Source organism: Neltuma alba, unplaced genomic scaffold (genome assembly GCF_004799145.2).
Source record: "Neltuma alba isolate B1F8T4 unplaced genomic scaffold, ASM479914v2 tig00010271_pilon, whole genome shotgun sequence".
In the NCBI taxonomy this organism is placed as follows: Eukaryota; Viridiplantae; Streptophyta; class Magnoliopsida; order Fabales; family Fabaceae; genus Neltuma; species Neltuma alba.
Window position 1 is genome coordinate 2,673 of NW_021635196.1, and position 25,913 is coordinate 28,585.

A 25,913-nucleotide genomic window follows, 5' to 3' on the forward strand; every position below is an offset into this window, starting at 1 on the left:
ATGACAGCAGAGAATGGCATCCTTCCTAGAGACTTGATTATCGTATACACTATACTGGTGGCAGTGGGAATTGATAATGGGGGATTAGAGATGAGGACCGTGATGGGATGGTGATCTCAAGTTTGTGATAAGTATATACTCCTCCGGTCCTTAATATAAGACCCATTTAACTAATTTGATTAGATTAAGAAAGTTAGGTAAGTTAGTTAATTATAAAAAAAGTGACACATTTTTCCTAAAACACCATAATCATCTTTCTTAATACCCCCTCTCCCTCTTCTATTTGATTATGGTTGAGGGAGTATTCATAGGGGTAGTTTAGAGAAAATTGATAAATATGAGAAATGGGTCTTACATTTAAGACCAAAACCAACTCAAGAATTGAGTCCTATATTAAGGACCGGAGGAGTACATCATTATGGTGGCTGATGCTCTTTTTTAACATTATAATAGGTAAATTTGTCTTTTTACTCTTCTACTTTTAACATAAAAATATTAAGAATATTTCAAAAGTATCTAAAATTTGTTTAAAAACTTATTGCAACTTATTTTCAAAAAAATGCATTTTTTTTAAACGGGATGTAACATATATGTTGAAACAGGTTATAGCCAAACACGCAGTCGATAAAAATTTGTAACTCTGCTTTTGACTTGTTTAGAGCTCTGTCTCTAATCCTTCTATATTTAATTAATATTACCTCCGTGCTTAGTATAAAAACTAATTAAAAATTTAATTTAGTTTTAAATATAAAATTTTTAATTTATTTTGTTTCTTATAATTATTTATTTTACTTCCTGATTAATTTTCACAGTAATTGTAAAAATTATGTATTTTTCAATACACATAATTAATAAAAATATATTAAAAATAGTGTTTATTATTTATAAATAATTGATTCAATTAATTTTTTAATATTCATAAATTAGCCATGCGGAGTTGAGATAATTTAATTCTGGCAAAAAAAATATATTACTTTTAAGGGAGGTTGAGGGAAGTCAGGACCAGAAATACCCTTATCTACCATGTCGAAATTGATCGCTATCTTCGCCATCAGAGTATGTATCAAAAGCACCATCATCATCAAAAGAGACGACGGGCGGTGAGAATTCGGCCTTCGGCGACACCCAAAAAGGTCTTCTCTTTACCCTGCCGCTACCGGTGGTGGAGATGACCGAATTCGAATTTGGGCTCCTCCACTTTCATATTTCTATAGTTAAAAACCTCAACAAAAATATCCGGTTCTAAAAATCCAAAAATATGGACGCACACTATTTTTTGACAATAATTGGAATTGCAGAGGATATTCCAAAGCATCTCGAAAGTTGGAAAAGTTGCACCGGAAAAAAGGGCGAAGACAATGAGAGCGAGAGATGTTGAATGTGATTGAAAGAGATCAGAAATAACAGCTTGGGAACTGAGTTTAGTGAAGCTATGAACAAGGGCCTTGTGCTTGATTGGCGGACTGCAGCAACGGATTGCGCTGCGTGTGTGAGGATTCTGGAGGACTTTGTGGCCAAAATCAAAGCAATCATCAGATGCTATGCTTTTGAAGTGATAACAATATCGCCACAAAGTCCTGGAGGTCTGACAAAGGGACTGGCCAGGCTTTGTAAGGAGTCAAAATGGACATGTTACTCTAAAAATTGACAGTAGCGTCCGAAATTGTTTGACCACCGAAATCCTATCCTTGTTTAGCCACCCAAATTTTATCCTACCGAGAATTCTCCAAAATTTAATCCCATACATGTGTAAGTTTAATTTGTTAATCCCATCCAAGATTTTAAATCAGTCCAAAGGAAATGGGGAAGAATTTATCAATAAAGTTGTCAGTATCAGTAAAACTTCTCATGTTAATGTTGTTACCCTTCTTGGATTTTGTTTGAAAGGTGAGAAGAAGGCTCTTATATATGAATACATGTGCAATGGATCTCTTGACAAATTGATTCGGAATAAGGCAAATAAAACTAACTTGTCATTGACTTGGAAAAATTTGTTTCAAATTGTAATTGCACAACTCGAGGGCTTGAATACTTGCATAGAGGATGCAACACTCGAATTCTATATTTTGACATAAGCCACATAATATCCTTTTGGATGAAAGCTTTTGCCCTAAGGTCACAGATTTTAGACTTGCTAAACTTTGTCCTAAGAAAAAAAGAGAGCATTATTTCACTTTTAGAAGCTAGAGGAACTCTTGAGTATCTTGCACCAAAAGTTTGGAATAGAAATATAGGTGGGATTTCATATAAATATGATATTTACAGTTATGGAGTGATGTTATTAGACATAGTTGGCGTGTTGAAGGATGTGACCATGGAATCCTATTTCCTAACTTAGAATTATGTTCTATTTATGATAAACTGGAGCAAGGCAAAGATTTGGGACAAAGTAAGGCAAAGACCACTGAGGAAAACAATATTGTCAGAAAAATAACCATCGCGGGTCTGTGGTACATACAATCATTTCCAACTCAGAGACCTATAATGAATAGAGTGATAGAAATGTTAGAAGGAAGCCTTGACTCACTGCAAATGCCGCCAAAGTCAATTACACCTTCCATTCAAGACGAGAAGTAGAAGTTTTGAAGAATGACAAATAAAGACCTTACAAGAAAATTAGTGTAAAATGAAGACTTGTAAATTATAAAAATAAAAGTTTGTGTAATAAACTTTGTAGTTCAAGTAATAGCCATGTTCTCATTTCACATTAATTTTGTTGGATGATCTTAACTGTCATTCTCTTTAGAATTTCCGCCACGGCTCTTATTAGAGCAATGTATGTGTCTATTATCAAATCCCATATATTGAGGCCTTGGAAGCTCTCCCCTAGATTCTGACTATGATTCCCAAAAGTGAATTGCTTAGCATCCTTTTTGTTCTTCCAATATCAGTAAAATAATCTTTAGCCAGATTCCAAGTGACATATAATGTCTTTAGAAAGCTAGTATCAAACATCTCTCGGGCATGCATCATTATACCAGTGATGGGTATCATCTTGGCAAAAGTTGTTAATGAGAAATGGGTCAAAACATTTATAACTGAACTGTAAATCTATTGTATTCAACTATTCATATATACATGTAGCCATGGAAAGGGAATGATGTTACTGCTGGAAATTAAAGGGCCCCAGAGCGAAAGAAGATTTTTGTACAGTTGATTTTTATCAAATGTACTAATGTATTCTTATATCTATTATTTTGAACATTCTTACTTTCAAAGATAATTCAAATATTGAATTAGTATATTCTATTCCTTTATGGAATTCTTTTTTTTTTTTTTTGGCCAGATGCAAGTCAAGTCTTTGAGAGAGGACTATTTTGTGGCCGTGTGGAATACGCATTTAACAGTCAACAATACATCTCTTCCATCACCTTAAGACAAACCAATGCATTAATTCCTTTTCAACATTTAATATACCTTTTTTTTTTTCAAATTGGGGGGAATACCCATTACAATTTTATTGATGAAGAAACCTGATAAATTTTTATACACAGAAAGTATTAATAATTTGCAATTTTGTTCATACGGATGATGGTACTTTGATTTATGTTTTTTAACTGGGAAATTTTTAGGGTTAATATAATCTTTAATCTCAAGTTTGTCCTCATTTTGGTTTGATTCTTCAAGTTTCAAACCATAGGTATTAATCCCTTAAAGGGTAAAATAGTCCAGATTTTTATTGGATTATAGAGATTAATATTTTGAATAGAAAGAAGCTTAAGAGACCAAAATTTATGATTTGAAACTTGAGAGATCAATCCCAAAATAAGGACAAACTTATTAAAGGACCCAAAATTGTATTAGCCCAAATTTTTAATGGGAGACTTTTGCTCAATTTTCTCTTCTTTTTCTTTTCTTTTTTTTCGTTTGTTTTTCTTCTTGTTTTAGGCCTCTCGTTCCCACTATCCATCCGAGTAAGCCTTGGGAGACTACTTACAGCCGGTAGTTTTCTGATCTGTAGTCTGCTGAAGTGCTATTGTAGCAATTTCATGGAGAGTTTGGATTTGAATCATCTATGACTTATTGGTCCTTTCCCTTGAGATTCGAACTTAAATGACTAGATGACTGAATGAGATAGTTCCCTAAGACCAGATTTGTTGGCATTATTTCATTCTTCAACGGGGTGCTTTTCTTTCCATTTTTTTAATATTTTTAAAGCCGGCAGTGTGTTGAGGACTGAGACAGACGCAGCTTTTAGACAGAACAATCTTTTATATATAATATAGAATCTATAAGCAATGAACAATTCATAAGCTATATAAAAACAGGTATGCTTGCTTCATATTTTGTGCAAAACATGAACTTGTAATCTACTTCAAACTCACTAGCGTTAACCCAGAAAAATTGGCTAGCAGTTAGTCCACGGTAGAAGAGCAGTGTATGTGAATGTGTTTCTTTTGTTCCTTGAAGGTTAAAACCAGTAAACCAAAGGGTCCTTAAATTTCAAACTTGAAAAGTTGAAATCGTGGGATTTGTGCCCCACATGCATGGAGTAGGGCCAGTCACTGGTGCAAGGAGGCCGGCGACAAGCAATTTCATCAGGTCACAAAGCGCGCGTTTTGGAGCCAAAAGGCGATCTGGGTGCGCAATCCCGTCGTATGGTCATAATCTTACCCCCTCTATGGTCTATAGTCTATTCAAATGAGATGTGACAAAATTTGGGTTCCTTAAATAATAGCGAAAAACTTCCTCCTTTTTTTTTTTCCAAAGATCCTCAAACATGATTCTTCCTTCATTTTTCCCGTTGAAAACGCATGTAGCTAGTCAGGCCACATCTGAAGCTGAGAGGTGGTTTCCTGATTGACATTTTGAGTAAGGCCCGATAGTCTCTAATATGCAATTGTATATCAAGGGCAAAAATGACATTTGATGGGGATTGGTCGAATTGAAAATCTCTGTGTAATGCCATTCTGTGAATGACTTTTATTCCATGAAAATTGTACTCCTCCGGTTCTTAATATAGGATGTAATTGTTAAGTTGATTTTGGTCTTAAATATAAGACTTATTTCTCATATTTATCAATTTTTCTAAATTACCCCTATGGATATTACCTCAACCATTATCAAATAAAAAAGGGAGAGGGGATATTAAGGAAGATAATTGTGGTGTTTTAGAAAAAACATGTCTTATTTCTTATAATTAACTAACTTACCTCACTTCCTTAATCTAATCAAATTAGTTAAATATGTTTTATATTATCACCGCAGAAGTAATATATATTGCCTTATTACTCAAAGCATGCTTGTGTTTCGTTTAACTTTGATTTATAGCCCTGTGAGAGTTGTTTCTTGATAGCCATTCTCTGCAATGATCATACTGTACAAGGGTCCGCCTTCTGTTGTTTTACGTCAGCTTCTCTTCAAGACCTTCTTCTTCGTTCCCATTCTCTTTTATGTTACCGCTGCAAATGAACAATTTTCAGCTTGCAAGCCTTTTAGCTGCGGAAACGTCATCAGTCTGAGCTTCCCTTTCTGGGTCGACTCACTGCCTGCTTATTGTGGTCATCCTAAGTTCAAGCTTCATTGTGACGGAGACAATGTTACTATCAACATTAATTCCCAGACTTTTAGGGTAATCCATGTTAACTCCGCTGCTAGAACTCTTACGATTGCAAGAATGGATTTGTGGGGTACCAAGTGTTCCAATCAGTTCACAAACATCACGTTGGATTATTCTTTCTTTGACTACACTCCCAATGATGAAAAATCTACTCTATTATACGGCTGCCACCCTTCAAGCAATGCCACTCTGAATTCATCAACTGCTGTGAGATTTGATTGCCCCTTACATGGTATTCCTCGTGAAGCATACTTTTTGTGGACCAACAATTGGACCAGGACTGGTCTGGGGTGTAGAACTAGCATCACTGTTCCTGTTCTGGGTGTGGCACTGAGAAGTTTCATAGATCCTGGTGATGTTATAGATCAAGGTTTTGGGGTTAAATGGGAACTGAAAGGAGGGTGGTGTGATGATTGCAGAATTTCAGGTGGAAGATGCGGTTACAACGTAAGTCTGGATGAATTTACATGTTTCTGTCCCGATGGGGTTTGTTTTGCTGATCGATTAGAAGAAGAAGCAGCGCCAGCACCCTGGCCGGAACCAAGGCCTTCTCGTTCTTCAGGATCATCAACAGAGGGTATGTGTTCTTTTTCCCATAGCTTCTAGTTTTGATTAGATTCCTCTGCTTCTTAATGTGTTTTGGATGGAGACATCAGATTTTCTGATGACAGTTAATGAAGTAGTTTGCCATTCACATTTACGTAACTAAAGTAACCATCAGGAAATAAATTTATAGATATCAGCAACGAAATTAATCTAAGTGTTACATTTATCCTCTGTAGCAACCAATTTTGTGAAGATAATTTCATTATCGTCTTCACCTCAGTCAACCGGGGTTTATTTTCCCTTTTACTATTGTGTACACAAATATAATACTATGTCCGGTCTTTAATATAAGAGCTAGTTTAATATTCAATTTGGTTCTAAATATAAGGCCCTAATTCACTCGTCTTTCATATTTATCTTTTTTTTTAAGGTAATACTTATAGTAGTTGTATATATTAAGTGTTTCATTAAATGGTAATTCTAGGTAAAACATATGATTAACATAGTATTTTAGAAAAAATAATACCTATTTTATAAATAACTAGCTTAACTAATTTTTTTAATCTAATTAAATTAGTCAACTAGATTTCTATATTAAAAAGTGGGCGTAGTAAGTAGGATAGTCAAGTTGCTGAATTTGTCTGCGTGACCTTTGAGTCTACATTTATCTTCGTCATCAAACAATCGGTCAGGGTCCTCAAATCATAGTTGTCTTTCAACTCGTCTCGCAGTCTTTTGAATGGCTTATAATAATCACGAGTTAGATAAGAAAGTTAAAAGACCTTACAAATTTTGTTGTCGTTCTTTAATTATTAAATTATGACGATTATAATGACTTGATGAAGTGGTAAATTATTTATCAAATTGTTATTTTTTTTCATATTTAGGTGTGTTAGGATTATAGTTTTGATGATAACAAAGTCAGATAATTTGGGTTAAGTATTTTGATCGATCAACTGATCGATCAATCGTTTATCGCTAAGGTTTCAGATAATTGTTCAAGTGTAAATCAGGTTTATAGTAGGTATTTGGATCGAAGAACTATTCGATAAGTAATTAATCGATAAAGTGATCGATTATCGCTAACGTGGAAATCACACAAGAGTATGGTTAATTATCGATCAACTGATCGATAATATCAGATAAACAATCGAGTTACTGATAAGAGAACCAAATCTGAAGTGTATTTATCGATCACGTGATCGATAAATCAGTTATCAATAACGACTTCGATAAAAGGTAACACAATCTACTTGTTCTGCACATTAATTCTGTTACCAATTTATCGATCATATTCTCGATCATTTGTTTATCGATCACGTGTTCGAACATTATGCTCTAACTCTCTGAATGCAGGTAATCAACTTCACTGATGGATCGATAACCTTATTGATCATAAAATTATCGATCACATGATCGATAATTATGTCTTTATCTACTCTTATTTAGTTTTCCTGCAACCAAATTATCGATAACATTATCGATAAATTTAACTTGTTTGCATAAATAACTTTTCACATAACATGATCGATAAAGAGTCTAAGGATTGCTATATTCACATTAACTTATGTTGAACTATTTTCGATCACCTAATCGATCACTGTTTTTCGATAATATGATCGATCATTCAATTCCCTGAAACTCATGTTTTCACAAAACGTGATCGATAATCAGTTTCTTTGTCTTACAGGATTAAATTTCTCTTCTCACTTTATTCGATCATTTGTTCGAATATTCATTGATCGATCAACTGTTCGATCACTTCAGATAGTCTGTGTCTTTCATTGAATATATTCATACCCATGGTTTATCGATAACATTATCCATCATACATTTATCGATAAGTTGTTCGATCATCAATGACTGAAGTTTCATTTCAATAACATTTGAATTATCGATAATCTGTTCGATCAAACAAGTGTTCGATCACTTGTTCGATCATGGAACGATTTCCTTTTGCTATGATAATTCTTAGAGTCAATGATCCAACACTTGATCGATAATATTGGTGAACTAATTCGAAAAGTCTTCATTCTGTTTATCGATAACCTGATCTATCATCAAGTAATCGATCATCTCTTCGATCAAACTAAACCAGAATGACTTTCTGCTCTTCTTACAGATAAATGATTTCGTCACAAATCTTTGAATGATAAATTTGTTTCTCTTCTTGTTCATGATTAAAGTATTCACCGCAAGACTCTCATTTGCTCAAAGCTTAAAATATGCAGATTAATGAAAACGAGTGCAACGGCTCTTCAACGGGATTACGTAGACTGCGACCTACAGTGTCAGAAGCTCAGACGCATTAATGGCGGAGCCGTTGAAACCAGCGAAACACGCAAACGGAGTCACAACGGCTAGAAGCTCTTCCGTCTAACGGCTACTTAACGATATCAACTATAAAAGGCGCGAAGAAGCATTAATGAAGAGATTGAATACCGGAACTACCACCTGCGATTATTTAGTCTAGCATTCAATACTCTGTTTTTCACGTTACTACCGAGCATCAGTGTTTATCATTAAATTCACTCTGTAAGAGAGCCAATTACTACTCTTATTAAAAACTTGAGTGATACTCAAGAGTGTGGACTCTTGAGAGGGCTTGTATCCTTACGGGAGTAAGGGGGAGTGATTGAGCGATTCAATTACTGTACCGAGGCACCAAGAGCCCTGTCGATCTTGGAAGATAGTGAAATACTCAGAGGTGTTCTGGGGACTGGAAGTAGGTCACGTGGTTTAGACCGAACCAGTATAAATCTTGTGTCTCCTCTCTGCGGTTAAATTTCTCCTTACTCTGACTCTCTGTTTTTATTCAATACTGTCACGCATTTGATTTAAAATTTTTGTAACTCACCCAATTCACCCCCTCTTGGGTGAGATTGTTTCTAACATTTGGTATTAGAGCAGGTCTCTTCACTAAGGATTTAACAGTCCGAAGAGAGATCAAATGGCAGGATTTGGAGATAGCGTGCTACCCGAAGGATGCTCAACATCTAAACCGCCAGGCTTCAGTGGAGAAAATTATACCTTCTGGAAAATGAGGATGAAAATCTTCATCAAGGCCACAGAGTATGGTTTGTGGGACGTAATAGAACACGGCAACTATGTCCCGATGAACACAATAGATGGCCAGCAAGTACGCAAGAGTCCCAGGGAGTTCGATGAGGAAGATAAGAAGCTGGTGACTCTAAATGACAAAGCTATCAACATACTCACGTGTGCGCTTAGTCAGAGGGAATACTTCAGAGTCTCAAGTCTGGAAACCGCGAAGGAAATGTGGGAGGCTCTGGAGATAGCTCATGAAGGAACCACCGGTGTAAAACAGAGTCGAATCAACACTCTCACCACCGAATTCGAATTATTCAGAATGAAGGAAGGAGAGAGTATCCGAGATATGGAAGTCAGATTCTCACATCTCATAAACCACCTCACTGCACTTGGGAAGAAATATAGTCAAGAAGATCAAGTGAGGAAAATACTGAGCGGTCTCACAAAAGAATGGGAACCGAAAGTAACAGCTATTGAAGAAACCAAAGGAGAATCCATTGGTTCTGTCGCAGCACTGTTCGGGAGCCTCGCTGAATATGAGAGCAAGCAAAAATACAAAAAGGAGATGAATGAGAAGAACCGGAAAAGCATCGCTCTTAAAACTCAAGAGAGCGAAGATGATAATGAAGATGATCTTGATGATGATGAAATGGGCCTTATAGTCAGAAGGTTCAAGAAATTCTACAAAAACAGAACCGGAAAGAAGTTTCAGCCGAAACGCAGAATTTCTTCATATCCGAACGAACCAAAGGATCCAATCATTTGCTTCGAATGTAAGAAGCCAGGACATATCAAGGCGGAATGTCCCCAACTCTCCAGAACGAAGGACAAAGAAAAGAAGAAAGAAAGAAAGAAAGAAGAAAGAAAGAAGAAAGCCTTCGTCACATCAATCTGGGGAGATAGCTCTTCCGATGAAGAAGAAGGAAGTGATGATGAAGAAGACCGCTAACATCTGTCTAGTGGCCCAAGAAAACGAGGAATCAGAAACAGACGAGGTAATAATTTCTGAACCATCTTATGATGAATTACAGTCCGAATACAATGCTTTACATTTAGAATTAGTAAGAATTGCAAAGGAGTTAGTAAGTTCTAAGAAAAGGATAAAGTTTTTAGAAGATCAACAATCAAAAGTTGAAGTCAATACAGACTCGACTTCGACTTGCAAAAGTTGTGAAAAGAACGAAAGAAAGATTAAAGATCTTACCAGAACCTTAGAAAAATTCACTAAAGGTAGCGAAATGCTTAAGGTGATCCTAGGAGCTCAACGGTGCTCTATGGACAAAACTGGTATAGGATACGATCCAACCCAAGATAAATCGAAAGGAAAGAAAAAGAGTAGTGGTAGATCATATCTTACATATTTTAGAAATTCTGTGCACTCTCAAATCCATTTGCACTTTGCTCTCACTGCAACCGTAAAGGCCATTCAACTTCTTCTTGTTACTATAAGAAGAAAGGAGATTACGGAACATTAAAATGGGTGCCCAAAGGTACTTATGTACCAAAATAACTCATACTAACCAAAAAGGACCCAAGAAGGTATGGGTACCTAAAACATGATTGTAATTTTGCAGGTATGTCTCAAGGCATCCAGAACAAATAAATGGTATATAGACAGCGGATGCTCCAGACACATGACGGGTGACACTGAGAAGTTTACATCACTCAAACCAAAAGACGGAGGAAAAGTAAGCTTCGGAGGAAACCAATCGGGAAAAATTGCTGGAATTGGAGAAATCGGAAGTAGCATAGGCATGAAGGTCGAAGACGTGTACTACGTGGAAGGTCTATGTCATAATCTCCTCAGTGTCAGTCAGAGTGCGGACAAAAACAACTGGGTGATCTTTGATTCTGAAGAATGCTTAATCATAAGCAAAGATGACCTACCCTTGAAGAAAGAAGAATTGAATACAAAGCTGAGAGCTCCGAGGGACGGTAACTGTTATACACTTCAAATTGATTCTAAAACTTCTGAAAACTGTTTTATTAGTAAAAAGGAGGAAAGTTGGATTTGGCACAAACGACTTGCACATGTCAACATGAATCAACTTTCAAAATTAATAAAAAGGGATCTAGTTGTTGGTTTACCAAAAATCCAGTACGAACGTAATGATGTCTGTGATGCATGTCAAAAAGGTAAACAAACAAAGTCTTCGTTTAAATCAAAGAAGATAGTTTCAACTGAAAGACCACTCCAAATGATTCACATGGACTTGGTCGGTACATCTAGAGTAAAAAGCTTTGGAGGAAATCTTTATACCCTTGTAATAGTTGATGACTATTCGAGGTTTACCTGGACTTTGTTTCTTTCCTCTAAAGATGAAACTTTTAATGCTTTCATTGTTTTTGCCAAAAAGGTTCAAAATGAGAAAGGTATATCTATTGTGTCAATCAGGTCAGATCACGGAGGAGAATTTGAAAACAACGAATTTGCAGACTATTGTGAGGAACATGGAATTGACCACAACTTTTCTGCACCAAGGACTCCTCAACAGAACGGAGTAGTTGAACGAAAGAATAGAGTACTCACGGAGATGGCTAGAGCAATGCTAAATGAGAAAGGGGTCTCACAAGTATTCTGGGCAGAAGCAATGAGCACAGCTTGCTATATATCTAATAGAGCCTACATCAGAACACTGCTCGGGAAGACTCCATATGAATTGTACAGGGGGAGAAAACCCAATCTGTCACACCTAAGGATCTTTGGAAGCAGATGCTATATCCACAACAACAACAAAGAAAACCTGGGTAAATTCGATCCTAAAGCTGATGAGGGTTTGTTTCTTGGCTACTCTAATCGTAGTAAAGCATATAGAATTTTCAATAAACGAACTTTTACAATAGAAGAATCAATTCATGTGGTGTTTGCTGAAACTGAAGCAATTTCGAAACCTGTAGATGATGATGCTGAAATCGTTCAAAATTTTCAAAAACTGGATTTGAACAAAAACTCGAACAAATTATTTTCAGAAACCGTTTCAGAAAACAGGGATGATTTAAACGATCCCTCTTACAAGAAAATCTAGAGCAGCCAAAGGCATGGAGACATAACCGAGATCATCCTCTGAACAAGTCATTGGTAAAGTCAATGAAGGGGTCAAAACCCGGAGACAAATAGTCAATGAAGTTCTTTTTTCTGCATTCATATCTCACATTGAACCCTCTAATATTGACGAAGCACTATCAGATGAATTCTGGATAGTTGCAATGCAGGAAGAGCTTAACCAATTTGAGAGAAATCAAGTTTGGGAATTGGTACCCAGACCAGAAGACCATCCGGTCATTGGCACCAAATGGGTATTCAAAAACAAGCTCGATGAATCGGCTCAGATCGTCAGAAACAAAGCCAGATTAGTAGCAAAAGGCTATAATCAAGAAGAGGGAATCGATTATGAAGAAACGTATGCTCCTGTAGCTAGATTGGAAGCCATACGAGTTCTTTTGGCATTTGCTTGCATCAAAGATTTCAAACTATTTCAAATGGATGTTAAAAGTGCATTTCTGAACGGTTACATATCAGAAGAAGTGTTTATCGAACAACCTCCCGGTTTTGAAAATTCAAATTTTCCTAATCATGTTTACAAACTTAAAAAGGCTTTGTACGGTTTGAAACAAGCTCCTAGAGCTTGGTATGAACGACTTAGCAACTTCCTGATAGAAAAAGGTTTTGAAAGAGGTAAAGTGGATGCCACACTTTTCATTAAAAGAAGTAAGAAAGATCTTTTGATTGTTCAAATATATGTAGATGATATTATTTTCGGTGCTACTAACGAAGATCTCTGTCAAGAATTTGCTAAGCTTATGCAGGGAGAATTCGAGATGTCCATGATGGGAGAACTAAACTTCTTTCTGGGATTACAAATCAAACAAAAGAAAAACGGTATATTTATATCCCAGACGAATATGTAAAGGAGTTGCTGAAGAAATTCGAATGGAGAATGCCAAAAGTGTAAAGACTCCTATGAGCTCAACCTGTTCGCTTGATGTAGACGAAGACGGGAAAGACATAAATCTAACAAGATATAGAGGGATGATCGGTTCTTTACTATACCTCACTGCAAGTAGACCAGATATTCAGTTCAGGTGGGAATGTGTGCAAGATATCAGTCAGCTCCAAAAGAGTCACATGAAGAAGCCGTCAAGAGGATACTCAGATATCTTGTAGGAACTCAAAATTTAGGAATCTGGTATCCAAAAAGAGGAACCGAATATCTAATGGGATACTCAGACGCAGATCACGGTGGATAAAAAACAGACAGAAAAAGCACCAGTGGACAATGTCAATTCTTCGGAGGATGTCTTGTCTCATGGTCAAGTAAAAAGCAAAACACCGTGGCAATCTCCTCAACAGAAATCAGAATATGTAGCCACTGCCTGCTGTTGTGCTCAGATCTTATGGCTAAACCACAAATACAAGATCTAGGAATCAACTTACGCGAGATTCCAATCTTATGTGATAATACGAGCACGATAAGTCTGTCCAAGAATCCAGTCCATCATGCTCGAACCAACACATCGATGTCCGACATCACTTCATTCGGGACCATGTTCAAAAGAAGATGTAAAGGTTGAGTTCATCCCCACTGAATATCAGATAGCCGACATCTTCACACAAAACCTCTAGATCAACAGAAGTTCAACTTCTTCAGAAGAGAATTGGGAATGGTAAATCCCCATGAACTGTAAGAAATCTCTGCTATCTCTCAAGATTAATTGTTTAAATTATTTTTTTTGATGATAAAATAACTAACTTAAGCATCGGAGCATGTAGAAATTTGTTTTGCAGGAAGCTCTGTTTTCGATGAAGAAAAACAGAGGTAAACAGAGTATTAGATTATCGATCAATTGATCGATAATCCTGAAGGCAAGAAGAAGATAATTTTATCGATCAGCTGATCGATAATTCACTTTGTAAAGAAAGGGAGTCGCTCCAACACTACAATTATCGATAACGTGATCGATAAACTGCTATTGATCAGAACATCGATCAAGAGCCTCAAGGATTCGAGACCCATCCTTCAAAATTGGTAAGCATTGATCGATAATGACCGAAAACTTAATTATCGAACAGATACTCGATAAATAGATCAGGTACGCATTACTTTTTTACTACTTTATCGATAATATGTCTGAATAATCATGATTCGATAACGTATCGATAAATCTGCTCTATGTTCAAGTGTGTTCTTCATAATTATCGAAACGTGATCGATCAATGTTTGATCGATAACTTGATCGATATTTTGAAGACTATACGGATACTAGTTCTGAAACCCTTTGTCAGTTTTCGAACCCTAACTCGAAAAATATCCGGGTCCCTGTTTTGCGCAACGGTCAGGAATCACCACTATCTTAAATCCTTCAACCTTTCTTCCACTCGAATCCATCTCTGCTCTCTTTCCACCTTCACCCACCTCAAAATCGCCGTTTTCAACCGATTAATCTGTCAGAAACCACTCGGTACTTCCGAAATGGCTCGGGTGAAGCAGCCGAATGTAGAAAGGGAAGAAGCGCAGGAGAAACAACCTCAATCAAGCGACACCACTACTTCGGTACTCGAAAACGCTATAGACCGAAGGTAAGGGAGGAATCAATGAAGAAGAAGGCTACTCTGAAAATTCGTGAGAGTCGGGCAGAAGAGCAACCGACCTCTCTCAGAAAATCTCCCCGGTCCAAATCAAAATTACCGATAGTGACTGAAGAATCGGAGACCGAGTCGGATGATGGTGCCTCAGTTCAGAAAGCCGTGGAATCCGCTTTGAACATATCCATCCCAAACAACCAAGAAAGAAGAAACAGAGGCAAGTGAAGGAGTTGCACGGGAAATTCCTCCTGAAGGTATATCCACTGAATTTTCTGAGTTATTATCTGGCAATCTCGATAATGAAGTTAATGTAGCAAAGTATAAAGCCGATTTTGCCAATAGAAATTCTGTCCCGTGGTATCTGTGGATTTAGAGGGTCTGAGGAAAAACAAACAGATTGATCTTGATTTAAGTGACCCACTGCACATTATTCAAATTGGTTAATCATTGGTGGTGAATACTGCCCTGAAGTGGTTAAAAGGTTCTACTGTAATATGGAATCAGTGGAAAATGATGATAAAGACAATCTATAGAAAATTGTCTGAAAGTTACACTGAGAGGCAGAGCTTTTAAACTCACAAGTGCCAAAATAAATGAGCTGCTAGGGACTCAAGATTTTGTGCGAGTGGCGACATGAATGAAGTAAAGGCTTACAGAATTTTAATGCAGAGTAGTGATTACCCCCGGTGAGCTGAAATTTTCCCCCTAAGCAGATGTGCGATTTCTATAGGATCATCCATTACATCTATTCTAGGAGCATGGTAAACAAATCCGGTAGTTTCTCACTCTCACTCAGGATGATTATCTTCTTCTAGCCCGGATTATTAGTGGGGAAAAGATTAATATTGGGGATCTTATTTACTCTGAGATGAAGGACTTTGTTCTTAATAAGTCCAGATCAACCCCAATTCCCTATCCTCAGCTGGCCACCTATTTCCTTCAGGCACATAACATTGCTCCATTTGAGCCTGGGGAACTCAAGACCAAGGTTCCTGGTTTTGGCCTCACTCAGCTCCACAAAATGAGGATCTCTGTTCCCTTTACACCATCACGAAAGAGTATCTCAAAAGGATAAGGAAAAGCAACCTGCTGCTAGTACATCTCGGACCCAGGATGAAGCTGAATCCACTGCTGCTCCATCTCATACCCCTGGTCCATCTTTTATGGAGAGATCCCTCAGGGAAATGTTTCAGGCTGAGCTTCACGCATTTGAGACCAGAGTCTACTCCACTGCCAGAGACTATGGGGAAATTTCTGATCGGAAGTTTGATGGCATTTCTAAGATTCTGGACCTTCACCAACAGGCTATGGTGGTTTTGGAAAGAGAAGTTACCGAGAGGTTTAATTCAGTGGACAAGGAACTTCAAGAGCTTAAAGGCTTGGTTACCTCTCTCTGCCAGCATTTCACTACACCTAGCACAAGCTTCAGCTATGAGGATCTCCTCTTCATCCTACCTCTCCACCTCACCCTGAGCCTGCACCTCCTTCCTCTCTCCTTACCCACTTCTCTCCTATTTCCACCACTTCTCCTTCTGTTCCATCTACTTCTACTCTACTCCAGTCCCTACTACTCTTGCTCTTATCACTGTACCCCAACCTGTTCCCTCCTTTCATTTTCCATCTATTTCTCCACTTTTTTCCCCTTCCCCTCCCCTATTCCCCTGACCATTCCTTCGGTTCATACCCCTTCTGATGCTGACAAAAAGGGGAGAAGAAAACTGATGATGTTTCGTAGTTTATTTATGGTTTTATGGTTGCTTTATGGTTCTATTTTATGACTTTATGTTATCTTCTTTTCTGTCATTTTTGTGTACCTGGATAGTGTTTTTATCGATAATATTTTCTTGATATTTATTTGCTTTTCACACGTATTTTGAGGTTATGAAACTGGTTGATTTATAACTTATGTTTTGTCATCATCAAAAAGGGGGAGATGTTAGGATTATAGTTTTGATGATAACAAAGTCAGATAATTTGAATTAAGTATTTTGATCGATCAACTGATCGATCAATCATTTATCGCTAAGGTTACAGATAATTGTTCAAGTGTAAATCAGGTTTATAGTAGGTATTTTGATCGAAGAACCATTCGATAAGTAGTTAATCGATAAAATGATCGATTATCGCTAACGTGGAAATCACACAAGATTATGGTTAATTATCGATCAACTGATCGATAATATCAGATAAACAATGAAGTTACTGATAAAGAGAACCAAATCTGAAGTGTATTTATCGATCACATGATCGATAAATCAGTTATCAATAACGACTTCGATAAAAGGTAACACAATCTACTTGCTCTGCACATTAAGTCTGTTACCAATTTGTCGATCATATTCTCGATCATTTGTTTATCGATCACATGTTCGAACATTATGCTCTAACTCTCTGAATGCAGGTAATCATCTTTACTGATGGATCGATAACCTTATTGATCATAAAATTATCGATCACATGATCGATAATCAATGTCTTTATCTACTTTTATTTAGTTTTCCTGCAACCAAATTATCGATAACATTATCGATAAATTTAACTTGTTTGCATAAATAACTTTTCACATAACATGATCGATAAAGAGTCTAAGGATTGCTATATTCGCATTAACTTATGTTGAACTATTTTCGATCACCTAATCGATCATTGGTTTTTCGATAATATGATCGATCATTCAATTCCCTGAAACTCATGTTTTCACAAAACGTGATCGATAATCAGTTTCTTTGCCTTACAGGATTAAATTTCTTTTCTCACTTTATTCGATCACTTGTTCGAATATTCATTGATCGATCACCTGTTCGATCACTTCAGATAGTCTGTGTCTTTCATTGAATATATTCATACCCATGGTTTATCGATAACATTATCCATCATACATTTATCGATAAGTTGTTCGATCATCAATGACTGAAGTTTCATTTCAATAACATTTGAATTATCGATAATCTGTTCGATCAAACAAGTGTTCGATCACTTGTTCGATCATGGAACGATTTCCTTTTACTATGATAATTCTTAAAGTCAATGATCCAACACTTGATCGATAATATTGGTGAACTAATTCGAAAAGTCTTCATTCTGTTTATCGATAACATGATCTATCATCAAGTAATCGATCATCTCTTCGATCAAACAGAACCAGAATGTCTTTCTGCTCTTCTTATAGATAAATCATTTCGTCACAAATCTTTGAATGATGAATTTGTTTTCTCTTCTTAGTTCATGACTAAAGTATTCACCGCAAGACTCTTATTTGCTTAAAGCTTAAAATATGCAGATTAATGAAAACGAATGCAACGGCTCTTCAACGGGATTACGTAGACTGCAACCTACAGTGTCAGAAGCTCAGACGCATTAATGGCGGAACCGTTGAAACCAGCGAAACACGCAAACGGAGTCACAACGGCTAGAAGCTCTTCCGTCTAACGGCTACTTAACGATATCAACTATAAAAGGCGCGAAGAAGCATTAATGAAGAGATCGAATACTGGAACTACCACCTGCGATTATTTAGTCTAGCATTCAATACTCTGTTTTCACGTTACTACCGAGCATCAGTGTTCATCATTAAATTCACTCTGTAAGAGAGCCAATTACTACTCTTATTAAATACCTGAGTGATACTCAAGAGTGTGGACTCTTGAGAGGGCTTGTATCCTTACGGGAGTAAGGGGGAGTGATTGAGCGATTCAATTACTGTACCGAGGCACCAAGAGCCCTGTCGATCTTGGAAGATAGTGAAATACTCAGAGGTGTTCTGGGGACTGGAAGTAGGTCACGTGGTTTAGACCGAACCAGTATAAATCTTGTGTCTTCTCTCTGCGGTTAAATTTCTCCTTACTCTGACTCTCTGTTTTTATTCAATACTGTCACGCATTTAATTTAAATTTTTGTAAACTCACCCAATTCACCCCCCTCTTGGGTGAGATTGTTTCTAACATATCATGCTTCAAAAGAAGAGGCAAGGAGTTGGTGGAGATGATGGTGACTTAGAGTTTACTCTTGATGAAACCCCCCTTTTCACAGCTACTCGACCTAAAACAGTTAGAGATACTTGTTGTTAGAGATGACTATGCTATTAGAGATTATCATTGTGAAGGAATTTGGGAGGATAATTGTTGTAAGGCTTAAATGAACTATTTGATATTTCTTATTAAATTCATTTCATATTTATTATTATTATTCATAATATGATGTTTTTTTGTTAAATATACTTAATGTTTTATATTAACTTGATATTTCTTATTCTTACATTTATTAATTGGTTGTTCTTTGAACAGGAAATGGACAGATCTGGTCAATGGGTTCCGGTGACGACAGCTCTTTTACTAGCTAAAGAAAGGGTAGAGGGCCAACCCGTATGAGGCATTTGGCTTTACATGATGAGACCACACAACCTATGAAGATTACAGGAGAGTTTGATGATGATTTGAAGCCTATAGGAAAGACTGGAGCTCAATTTACTAGTTATATGGGTTATGTCGCACACAGTAAGATTGCGATTGACATTCCTAGCTGGAAGAAGGTGGACAAAGATTTAAAGCAAAACATTTGGGAGGATATTTTGGTACATTATGAATTTTTTCTCTATTTGTTTTAATTATAATTGTTTATTTACTTATAACTCTATGCTATTGTATTACAGCTGACATTTTATATTCCCGCCACTGAGCAAATGAGAGACCATTTGTTTAAGCAACTTGATGAACGGTGGAGGGATTTTAAATCCACGCTAAAAACACACTATATTCATGAAAAAAGAAAGGGTGAGTATCCTAAGGAACAATACTAGTTCATTAGTGATGAGCCATGGGAGCGTTTTGTGAAGCAATGTGAAGACCCTGCCTTTTGTCACATCCTAAAAGTTTTCACTTGGTTATAGGGAATCAAAAATTGGGATAAGGGTCAATGTAGAAACTAACAGAGAGACGAATTAACTTTCGATGTGAAGCCTCGAAAAGGTCCGGACTGGCATTTTCATAACTATCTGTTTAGGAAGGGCAAAATGGGAAAATTTGAGAAAAATTCTAGAAAATTCTTGAAAAATGGGAAAAGTGTAGAGTAGAGGTTTTGAAAGCTCGGTTGAGACCCAAAAAGTAGAATTTCAGTGAAAATGATTTATTATGGAATTTCCCGTAAACAAAGGTTTTTCAGAAAAATATTAGAAAATCAGAGGAAAATAATTATTTTGATTTGTTAGAGGCCTCAATAAACTTGAGAAAATGTGGATAAATTCTCCAAAATTTGGGAGAGAACTTATAAAATTGTTTCTAGGCCCTGGAAGTCCAAGAATTAATTTTTGGGAATTTATTATGCCTCAGAATCCCTAATAAAGGCCGAATTGGAGAAAATTCAAAATAAATGCCTAGGTGGGACAAAATTCTAAAAATTTCCATATCAAAATTTTATATTAAAAGGTAAACTATCATGGAGAGAAAGGAATTTTTGGAGGCTAGAAAAATTTTCGAATGTTTCGATGAAGAGTAATTGAAAAAGTTTCGGAATAAGTTAGAATGGTGATTTGGCTTGTGGGCCAACTTTTTGGGCCAGTCTAAACTATTTGTGGGGCCCACAATGGACCCAAGAAGGGAGGAAATTCGTGCACTTTCCAGATCCTTCAATTTTAATTAAATAAAAAGTGAAAATAAGCGATAAATGGTTGGAAATATCTAGTAAAGGGACACTTGTGCAAATCTGATCATTTCACACACTTGATGGCTACCACATACACCTTATTAGGTGTACCAATTCAGCCAAATCAGGGGGCAACAGGGTAGACTTGAATTTTCTATAAATACCCCTTGAAAATACCAAGAAAAATGCTAGAAAATTGGAAAAAATAGGGGAGACTCTGTCACTATTCATCCAGCCCTTTTGTTTGAAAATCTTGAGCATTTTAGGCAAGAAATCATCCAACATACATGAAGGAAACATTAAGGTATGTCTAAGCATCATTGTCCCTAAGTATTATATTGATTAGAATAGGATTTTTGCTTGGAAAATACTGGAAAAATACTAGAAAATGCTGAATATTTTGGTTGGGATGTGTGATGCTTAGGAAGTGCAATAAGGAAGATTAAATGGTGTATGGATTGATTTTTAGATGAAATCGAGATTAGGGTTAAGGGAGGAATTTTCAGTCTGCCACTGTTCATGTAGAAGCAATTTGATTTTGCTTGATTTGATGAATTCTAATGGCTTTAAAAACATGTTTTTGTGTAGGGATATATTGTTGAAAGTCTTTAAAATCATTGGAATCAAAAATAGAATTTATAAAAATATATAACCCCCTATTCGGCCAGTCACTGTTCATGGGGGAGGAGTTTAAATTTCAAAAATCTGATTGCACCATTGGATTCCTCATGAAAAATTGTGTAGGATTGAGTCATGAAGTTATTGATTCTAAAGGAGGAATCATATGGTTAAAAATCTAAGAAAAGGGGAGAATTATTGAGTTAAAGTTTAAGAATTGTGTTTAAGTTGTTTAGGGATTAATGTGACCTATGTTTATGATTGGTTTAATAGGTATTATGAGGAGGAACCAAGAGGCAGCTTTGTTCTTGAAGTAACCAATTGGACAAGTATTAAAAAGGTAGCTTTGAATTATAATTTGATTGTTAATCTTGCTTGTTTAATGTGATTGTGTTGTTTGCTTGGGTGGAGGAACTTGTGTTGTGGCATGGATTGGTTGAATGACGTTGGTTTATACTTTGACCAAATGCATTGAATTATGCCATTATGGAGGTGTTGATGTTCCTCTTTTAGCATGGCATTAAGCATGATTTTATGTGGTTGATTATGCCTTGAGGTATGATAACATGTCACATGTTAACTTGCTTGATTTACATGACAATTGTAATTCAAATGTTACTGAGATTTCCATCAAATCTCATTCCCCTATGTTAAATTATGTCTCAAATAGGGAATGATTCATCCAATGGCAAGGGCAAGGAAATGGTTTTGGGATGAAGAAGCAATAGGGATTTCATGTCATTTTGGAAAGTTATGTAATGCTTTAATGAGTTTGATGTTAAACGTAATAGAGTATGAATGTTAATATGATGTAAATTATGTTTATGTGAGATGCCTTAATGTTGGAAATTTGAATGTATAATGCCAAAGGGATGTGGATAGAGGAAAAAGGGAAAAGAATTTAAGAAAATAGAGTTAGGGGATAAAATCTCCCTAAATAATGCTAAACTTGTGGTACATAAAATAATGGGCAATTGTTAGAATTTTGGCATGAAATTTTACAAGCTTATAGATCTCATTTTTAGCTTTAAATCAAGTGGTAAACCATTAAAATTAGAGTTTTGTGCTAAGAGTTATGCCTTTCCAAATTTGGGCAAAAATACTAGAAATTGGAAGATTGACCAAATGAACAGTGCAGCTTGTCAAATTTTCTGATGCTTTTCTGGATGGAATTGGTCCAATGAATATTTTTCCTCTATAGAAATCTTATCAAGCTTCACGTGAAAATTGGAACCACCTCATTTTGATTTTTTTAGAATTAGTTATGAATTTTGAAAATTGACCCATTTTTGGATGAATAATGTACGGACAGAATGAAAGGTGAAATTCTAAAACTGAAACTTTTCATCCAGAAATGCTGCGAAACATGTTATAATAATTCCAATTGACATGTAATAGGTTTATAAAGAGGGTGTGACACATTTCAGATTTGGTTTCTTCAAACTTAGTTTTTAATTAGTTCATATTTTATTTAACTAAACTAACTTTTTGAATTTGTTTCATTATCATAGGCATTGAGTTAAAAGAACAAACAATATCTGAGCAGAATGTGTACCAACATACCATGTCTTGTCCAGGGTATGGTGGGTTGAAAGAAGTATGATAGAGGAGCGGATGAAGAATGCATAGATGGTTGCTGCTTCAGATCCTACTGCTACATTTCCCCCATTAAGCATCCTTCTCGCCAAGAAAAATTAAAGGCGGCGAGGATTAAAAAGGGTCAATACATCACTCCAAAGTCTACTGCTCTTGCTGAGAGGATTGTAAGTAATATTTAAGAATTATGCTTCATCAATTGCTTTTTTCAATTATCTCAAATTGAATTTGTTGCTTTAATGTTACAGGATACACTTAAGGAGCAATTATCCTAAGGTACATTCATCCCTCAAGAATGGATGCATATCTTGGCCACTTCCATTGGAAAGGTTGACCATCCTGATAGAGTCAGAGGGACCCCTAAAGGGATTGGTATTAAACAATTTTTTGGCTGTAGTTCACGAAGAAGCACTGGATCATCCTTTGCTAACATGGTATCTAAAGAGGAGCTTGACCAGTGATTATAGGAAGAAACAAAGATATTCAAGCTAAACTCGGTGAACAACACATGGCAGAGCTGTAAAAGATACGTCAGGAATTCGATACCAAGTTTTAACAGCTAATGATGATGATGGGCATGGCCAGATTCCAGATGCCCTGAGAGTCTGAACCTTCCCAGGTAATAACAACACATCTTTTCAAATCTTTTAAAGGTTCATTTGATCCATTTAAACTTATTTAATATGCCTTAACTAATTTCATATGATGTTTTAGGGTTCGCCTATGATGAAAAGTGGGAAGGGCAGTAATAATCAGACACAGCAACTGACAGTGTCTGACCTTAACCTTAGCCTAACCCTGTCGAAGATAATGGAATGCTGTGTGCTTTCTATGCGGATTATGAAAATTCAACTGTTCATGTCGCTAATGGTTGAGCATTCTTAGGCACAACGATTTATGGCAAGAAATTTTTGAGCAATAAAGCGAGGGTGACAGTGGATAGGATTCTTCGTGGTCATTACGGTACACCAGTACCCAATCCTACTGATGAGGTTCGACTACTGGCTCAGGCTAAAGGACATTTCATTTTGTGGTAAAGAAATTTATTGTAAGGCCAATGGCGAAGAAGGCAACGGCGAAGAAGACCACAAAGGGTGCATCATTAGATCCTGTACTCCTGCCTCTTCCTGGTGATGTTGCACTTATGTATTCCAGTTTGGAGGTTATTTATTCCGTAGTGGCAAACATGGATAAGCCTATTACTTTCAAGATGTCACTGGGGATTAAGTGTTCAAATATAACATACGACTTCACAATTGACAAGAAGGACCTTGTTCAATTCCTCAACTTTGAGGAGTTGGATATAGTCTTCATGTAGCTGGTTATTTTGTAAGTTACAATATCATTTTCTTATTTCATGTTATACTTTATGCATGTCCTAATGTTTCTTATTTGAACAACAGGCACTTTACTCAAATCTGTCGAAACGGAGGGCTTGAGGGAACATATGGTTTTATGTGTCCTCAAAGGGTGCAGAAAGAGCTTAATACTGTGGAAGCGAGTACATGATGACCACAATGACTCAGACAAGAAAGCAAATATATTTTGCACCTTACGTGAAAGGGTAAGTATATTATTGTATTTGAGATACACAAGTTGTATGTGTAAAAATGGCTGATCACCCAAGAGGGGGGTGAATTGGGTTTAATTAAATTAAAAACATTTTCACAATGTAATAAAATTCATAAGATATACTGAGTATAAAAATAATAAATCGACATAAGCATAATCACAGTAGTAAAATGGTTTAGCTGAAAATATAAGAAGTAAGGAAGAGAAGATGTAAACTATGATTTATCTTGGTTCGGTCCTCACCGACCTACGTCCAGTCCCCAGGCTCCCCCTGAGATTTTCAATCCACTATCTCCCTCAAGTTTAACACAGGTACTTGAGAACCACTACAACCATAAGTTTGATCCGGGCACTTGTGTCGCCACTTACAATCCTTAACTAACCAGTCTAATTCAACAACAACCTCTCACTGAGGTAATACTCCCCCTTACACACCGTAAGGATACAATCTGATAATGATAAAGAAGATTGAATATTTTTCTCTCAAAGAAGTGATAGATGAATCTTAAACACGTTTGGAAAACTCTCCTCTCTATCTTACGAATACATATGTTTTTGTCTATAAAGTACAAGACAGGGAGTTTTCTCTCGAAGCTCTAAATGAGAATATATTGATTCGGCATTTTAGCATTTGATGTTGTAAGCTCAAACTCTTCTTCTTCTTCTTGTTTTGAATGCTCTTCTATTTATAGATGATGTTGGGTACTTGACCGTTGAGCATTTTCTTCCCGTTTGGCTTGAAGAATATGACCGTTGAAACTAGCCGTTGGAAGTTTTTGACAAAAGTCATTCTTCACATCATAATTCATTGTGGCTCTTTACCTGAAATAATCTTCCTCAGATCAAGTGATAGTATCTGATAATCTTAGAAACAATAAGTTGGAAAATATGGAATCAATCATCAGACATTCAGATATTCAGAAAGTAAGATGAACTTACTTAATCGATGCCTTGATCGATAATCCTTTGATCGATCATATTATCGATTAATTATATGAAGAAAAGATATAGCAGATATATGCAATTATCAAATAGATTATGGATCATATGATGATCGAACATGTGATCGATAATTGATGAAACATCAATGCAGTGAGCTTTAAATGATTATGCAAGAGTAAACTTTTTCAAGTTATGTTTGCCTTCGTATCCTTTTAGTAGAGAGTTATGTGTAAAAGAAGGCTGAGAAAAGCTTAAAGATAAAAAGATAAAATATTTCAAAATCATCGTGAAATGCTGTTATGAAATGAACTTGTATAGTGAATCAATTAGGTTATCGATAAATAAAGTGTTACAGTAATAATTTTGAATCACTAATTTTCGAACACTTTATCGATAAAAAGATGATAGATAACTTTATCGATAGATGATGAGTGAAAATATGTTTAGTGAAAAACACACGACTATGTAGGTTAATCGAATAGGTGATCGATTAATGAATGATCGATCATGTTATCGATAAAGAGGTTTATTCTTGTAAAATCAAAGAACTGATTTATCGATCACGTTATGTGAAAACAAGGTAAAAATGAAGTGCAGTGATCGATCATATTATCGATAATGAGATTATTGATCCCGTGATCGAAGAATCATGGTTTAAGAGCGATGTACCAATGATCGATCATGTGATCGATAATTTATTGATCGATCAGGTGATCGATAAGCTACTTGGATGAGTACCAATTTATTTGAGTCATTATCGATTTAACCTCCTGATCGATCAGTGGATCGATAAACCTTTTGTTATGA

The 25,913-nt window shown here is 36.2% G+C and overlaps 1 protein-coding gene across 1 annotated transcript; it reads left to right on the forward strand.

Moving 5' to 3' along the window:
- Positions 1–5,308: 5,308 nt before the first annotated feature.
- Positions 5,309–6,188, forward strand: LOC114755478 (LEAF RUST 10 DISEASE-RESISTANCE LOCUS RECEPTOR-LIKE PROTEIN KINASE-like 2.7). The gene has a single exon (XM_028944355.1). It carries the CDS (start codon positions 5,309–5,311, stop codon positions 6,164–6,166), a length of 858 nt encoding a protein of 285 aa, XP_028800188.1. The 3' UTR covers positions 6,167–6,188.
- The last annotated feature ends 19,725 nt before the right edge of the window (positions 6,189–25,913 follow it).